At 45.6% G+C, this 5,726-nt stretch overlaps 1 protein-coding gene across 1 annotated transcript in view; it reads right to left on the reverse strand.

The window, feature by feature from the left end:
- Positions 1-3,935: 3,935 nt before the first annotated feature.
- Positions 3,936-5,726, reverse strand: part of YY1 (YY1 transcription factor) — a gene marked incomplete at its 5' end in the record, with an annotated part of 30,062 nt that continues 28,271 nt past the window's right edge. Inside the window, one exon of the mRNA XM_005877893.2 lies at positions 3,936-5,105. Within this exon, the coding sequence (XP_005877955.1) occupies positions 4,923-5,105 (183 nt within the window). The remainder of the gene's footprint in view (positions 5,106-5,726) is intronic.

A 5,726-nucleotide genomic window follows, 5' to 3' on the forward strand; every position in this document is an offset into this window, starting at 1 on the left:
TCCAGTCCATCAGTCCATCCTGGAGCTGAGAGGCTGCGCTAAGGAAGCATTTCCTGCTGGTGAGACCGAATGAATCCTGGAGTTTCCATTCCTGGGCCACAAGGGAACCCAGGAGGGTCTGCCTCAGACCAGACAGGAGCCTCCGGCCAGGTTTACTGTGTGATGAAATGCAGGAAAAGAGGTGGCTTAGAGGCTTGAGGAACAAACAAGAACCACAGGCATTAAAAAGCTTAACATTATGCGTTTATTATATCTTATAGAGCCATGTTATTATACATGCTTGGTGCTTCAAACTGGATTACGTTAAATGTTTTTCTGGATGCAAAGCCATCTTGCTTGATGCTTGAGATGCGGATGCCTTAAATGCGATAATACTTCTGCATCTAAGACCTATGAGCTAAGGAAAAACCAAGGACAATTCCAGAAATGGCAAAAAACATGTAAGAAAAAGATGCACATGAGACGCAACGCTAAGTCCTTGAGCCAGGGCCTACAGAAGTTACCAGAAAGCGAATAAAAACAATTGTTCTATGAAAATGACTTGACCAATCACCAGCTGTAGATAATAAGAGCCTCATAACAGTTACAGGTATTGTAGAAAAGGTGGTTTGGTATCGATGCCTTTTTCCCCTCCATGTAAAGTACATGCAGACATTGTGCAGTCCCCCCGACAGCGCAGCCAACAGAATACAGCACAGCAACGGGCCCCTCCCCGTGACACCCCAATGCTGTTTCTTACGGCGTCTGAGTGTCCTTATCGAGAAGCATTCTGATCAAATCCGCCACTTTGTGGAAAACCGTTGTGCTTTAGGATGAACGTGCTACCATCACTCTCACCCTGTGCAGATTCCCACATCCTGGCCAGAACCATGGGGCCAGGTGACCAGCTCATGGGAATTTGATTTACCTGCTGTCAACGTTCCCTTCTTTTTATAAGAGGAGCTGATTCAATATGTGGACAATATGCCACCTGCCCTCCCAGCTTACACCTCTCTGGCTCTCTGCTCACCACTTAGGCTTGGAGGCAACGAGAAGCCCACATGTGGAGGAGCCTGACCATTCCTGTCTGATGCTGCTGCTCTGAAAGGCCTGCACTGCATTGTCTTCGGCAACCAGGGACCTGAGCACAGCCCATGCAGTAACCATCAAAGTCAACCAAGGTCAATACGTTAGGGTGTAGGAGACCTAGCCACCCACTCAAGCAAAGCTTCTGAGCTGGCAAGAGGTGCCTTCCGCCATGTTGAAGAGCAGGTTGGGGAGCGCACAGCCGAGCTGCAAAGGGGCAAAGCTTGGGTTAAAAGTTCGGGTGGAATGAATGCACCTGCCGGTGGGTCCGAGGCCGTCCAGTGACAGGCAAGGCGCTGCCTTAGGCAGCCGGCGGAGCAGCTGCAAGGAAGCTCGTGGTGTGGGTATGGCATTAGTGGGTGCCTGTCGGCAGCTTCAGTTCTCACTACCTTTTTGACCCCTGGATCCATGCTCTGGCTCATGGCCAGACGTCAAGAAAGCAGGAGGAACTTGGAGAATTTAAGATGAATAACATGGCCTTCCTAAACCACGAAATCCCAAATCAGTCAGATACAAGAAGTGATCAATTCTCTCTGCCTGTCATGGGGGTACAACGATCAGATTTCCAACCGAAAAGCTTCTGAGGGCCCAGTTTTCCTGTGCCACAGACAAATCTGAGATAAGTTACAACAGGTAAGTTTTGCTAAGCAGACTGGGGGCAGAGACAAAGCCCTCTGCCCACCACCCGCCCGACCTGCCCAGCGTCCCTCTGGGCTGCTGGCTGGCTGGAAGTGTCTCTTCTGTTTGTGAAGAAACAAACCAGAATTCTGCTGGGAACATGGGCAGGCAGTGGGCTTCCTCTTCTGCCAAGGGTCTCACTTTACTCAAATTTAGTAAAATCAGTGACATGTAAAAGAACTGTACGTGAAAACCAGATAGAAAAATAATCTTGATATTCCTCAAATCCTCAGGTCTTGAATCTAGGCAAAGCACACAAACACCATATGAAACCAACAGCGTGAGTTCAATGTCACCCTGGAAAATAAATGTCACTCTGAGGCGACAGTTCTTTATACAAATATTATGCTTCCCCCTAACTTCACTACCAAAGAGGGGGGAAATAATAAGAAATCCAAAAATAGAAAACAACATCTTATTAAATGTAAACGTATCCTCTGGGCTCTTATATTACATATCCTACAAACATGCAAGTATCTCAGCTCAGATGTAGGAAAATAGGTCTATCAGTATTACTTATAAATCAGGTTAACCCTCAAGACCACCAATTGACTCACTCACTGTTCAAATACCATGTCAAAGTTTTGTCATGTACATCCTCAGCAAACTTAAGAATTTTAACCACAGCGAACTGGGTTTCAGTTACCCCCAGCGAGAACGACTCTGCTCTTTAACTGTCGCTCACCTACTTGTTCTCTATACCGGGGTTGAATGTTCCTTCAACAAGGAACTTGGACAGTACATTTCTTCAACCCAATTACATTCCTTTCAGAAATGAACTCTGCAGATTGAGAGAAGATACATGAACAGAGTCAAGGGGGGTGATGACTATTTCACTCAGACAGAGGGATGGAAGAGATGACCAAAGGCACCCCCCTAGGGGTCAAGGCACGGGAAGAGGGACCAACCTCCTCCAGGGTCCTGGCTTCTGTAGGTCATAGGACATAGAGTGGCTCTCTGGACTGCCAGCATGTCCCCACAGCACAAGACTGCCCTGCCGTGGGCCGTTGGGGAAGGAATCCCAAGGACAGTGCCAGGATCAGGCTCCAGGCTGGTGCAATGCTGGGCAAGGGTGATGCAGCTCCAGACCTCATATGCCCCCCAGGACTGCTTGCCTGCTGGCAGGGAGGGAAGGAATGGTTGCTCACACCACGGGCACCTGAGGAGGCCTCTGCCCCAGGTCTAGCCAGAGAAGCACTCCGGGCGCTCAGCTTTGAAGGGGAGCTCCACCATGGCTTACCTCGCTCCCGACTGCCAGATACAGCCACTCCTGGCTTATCGAGGGGACAGCTGGGCTCTTCGGATTAACTCAGTTCCAGCAAACTACTCATTCAATGGAAAACAGATTCTGAACGAATAAAAAAATTGTCTCAAGTTAAATTTTTCATTTATGAATCAGAAGGCACTTCAAAATTCCGGAGAGCCAGTGTCACTGCTCCTGGGCCACCAATCCTGCACAGGACTGGAGGAGGAGCTGGAGACAGGGCTACGTTTCTGACCTGACGGTGCCCTGGATATCAGTTGAATAAATCTGGTTCAGCTAGTTTGTCGAGCACACAGCACAAAGACACACGGATGTTTGCATTCTGAGTAAATGGGATTTTGCTGTATTGTGGCAGTTTATAAAATATTCTCATGGGTCTGATATTTGACTCGAAGTAAAGTTCGAAAAATCATAACGGTACATTTAAGAGGTCACAATGTGAGAGGCAAAGTACTCATTGAGTACAGTTCCCTTAATCGAATCACCTTGCCAATCAGTACTCAGTGTCCATTTAGAAGCATGAGATTAAGCTGCTGGCGCTCAACTGCTACATGTGCTAGCACTGAGGACTCCACTGCCAAAGGCCCCAAGGCTCTCAACCACACAGCATAACCAGGGCCTGCCTCTGGCTGGGCGAGGACCTGCTGGAGCCACCCAGAGGGCGGCCTGAGCACTGGACACCTGCTTGTCCCTGCCAGGTAACACCTTACCTTGAGAACACAGGCCAGGGTGCAACTGTCAGTCACATCTTTGCTGGGGGAGCTCAAATCAAAACCCAATTGCCAAAGGGCCTGGTTGGGAGTCCTCTGAGGTAGTTCCTTAACTCGGGATGCCTGTTACCTACTCTCTCAGAACTCAGTCCATGCGGGAAAGTGTTGAAATACCCATGCATTGCTTTAATCGTAAGTCACTGTAATTGAGTGCAAAATAAAGGAAACTTGAGTTGCTTTATTTAGCTTCCAATTTCTGGGAGGCTCAAGAATTATAATTATTCTGGACAACAAAAGGAAATAAGACTGTGCTTACAGATCTTTTCTGCCATATTCTTTCTGTAGGATTGCTATTTTATTGTTGCCCTTTCTGTTACATGGATGTACATACCAGGTGTTAAAAGGTACAATACATTCTACAACTGAGCACCACTTTCTGTAACTGAACAGGCAAAGAGATTACACTGAACATCAGCATCTGGCAGTATTTTTCGGAAAAAAAAATGTGACTAAAATGGGTTTAAATTGATTAACACTATTAAATCACATCTAATATTTGATACTACATGATTCAATACAGCTATACGATACAATTATACAAAATGTGTTAACATCAAAGAATACAACCAAAATTAAGATAGCAAACAAAACCTATATAACTTTTTTTTTTTACAGGAAAATACTTTTGAAGTATGCATGTAACTGCCCATTCTTTTAAAGAAAATCTACTGCAAGCAAAGTTATCAACCTCCAGAAAAATCACACATAGCATTACTAAGCATATCCCCAAAAAGTGTACAATATGCACACTTGGAAAATACAAAATTAAAAAAATTGTAAGCAACAGGTGAGCTTCATATTTATAAGAATGTGAAAAGAAGTCCCATTTTTAGCACTGTTGTATAAAGAATTGTCTTTTGATGCAAAGTTCATGACTTGTCCTCCTGTTGGGACCACACTTTACAAAACACCGTAGTTTTTGAAACGAGATTACAGAGCTAGATAGAGTCATATCTTAGCAATGTCATCTTATTAAAGTTTTTTAAATTTTTACTACTTTATCAAAACATGTCCCTTAGGTGTGTAGGATTCATTTTTTAAAATTCTTTCCTAGAAACAATATACAAAGGAGAGGCATAGTTATTCCCAAACACACTCCTGGAAGATGCTTCCCGAGGTCTAGAAGGCTCTTCTCTCTCGTCTTCTCACTGGTTGTTTTTGGCCTTTGCATGTGTTAAGATGTGAGATTTCAGGTTAGTCGACTGAGCAAACTTCTTATTACAACCATCGAAGGGGCACACATAGGGCCTGTCTCCGGTGTGGATTCGCACATGTGTGCGCAAATTGAAGTCCAGTGAAAAGCGTTTCCCGCAGCCTTCGAACGTGCACTGCCGGGGAAAGACCAGAGAACCCGCTCAGTGACACAAGGACCCGCCGCTGCGCTGGAGGGCAGCTTACTTCTTTGACCTAACTCTTTTCTCCCTGCCCAGGGGAATTTTCTAGCTGTTCTAGAATTAGTGGGCATGGAGCTCTAGCTCTGCACGAACTACTCCTAAGACCCACAGGAGCGCCCTCCTGAACCATTTGAATGCAATGTAAGAGAAACACTTGGATCTCTCTAAATAGTATGTGATGGTCCTAAAACTTATGTACAAAAAAACAGGAAAGCTTCTGGTGCCAAATCAAGAACCAGGTCAGGTTTACTGTCTGTACTGGCAGTCTGTTCCCTTGTTCATGGGCTTCTAAAATGAGACAAAGTGTTAACTGTACTTACTCTCGTACAGTAAAATTTTAGAAGTTCCCTGCCAATTACTGATTCAATATACTACTAACTACCCAAATTAAACTGCTTTGACCCCACAGTGGATGCACCCGAAATTTAGTTTTGGGCTTGCTCTTGAGCAATCCTTTCTCCTGATATGACAGACACTACAATGGTCTCCAGTATGTCACAGAGCAGCCCTCCTGTGACAGGACACCAGGCCATCTCTCCCTGAGCTAGAGCTGCC

Source organism: Myotis brandtii, unplaced genomic scaffold (assembly GCF_000412655.1).
Source record: "Myotis brandtii unplaced genomic scaffold, ASM41265v1 scaffold535, whole genome shotgun sequence".
In the NCBI taxonomy this organism is placed as follows: domain Eukaryota; kingdom Metazoa; phylum Chordata; class Mammalia; order Chiroptera; family Vespertilionidae; genus Myotis; species Myotis brandtii.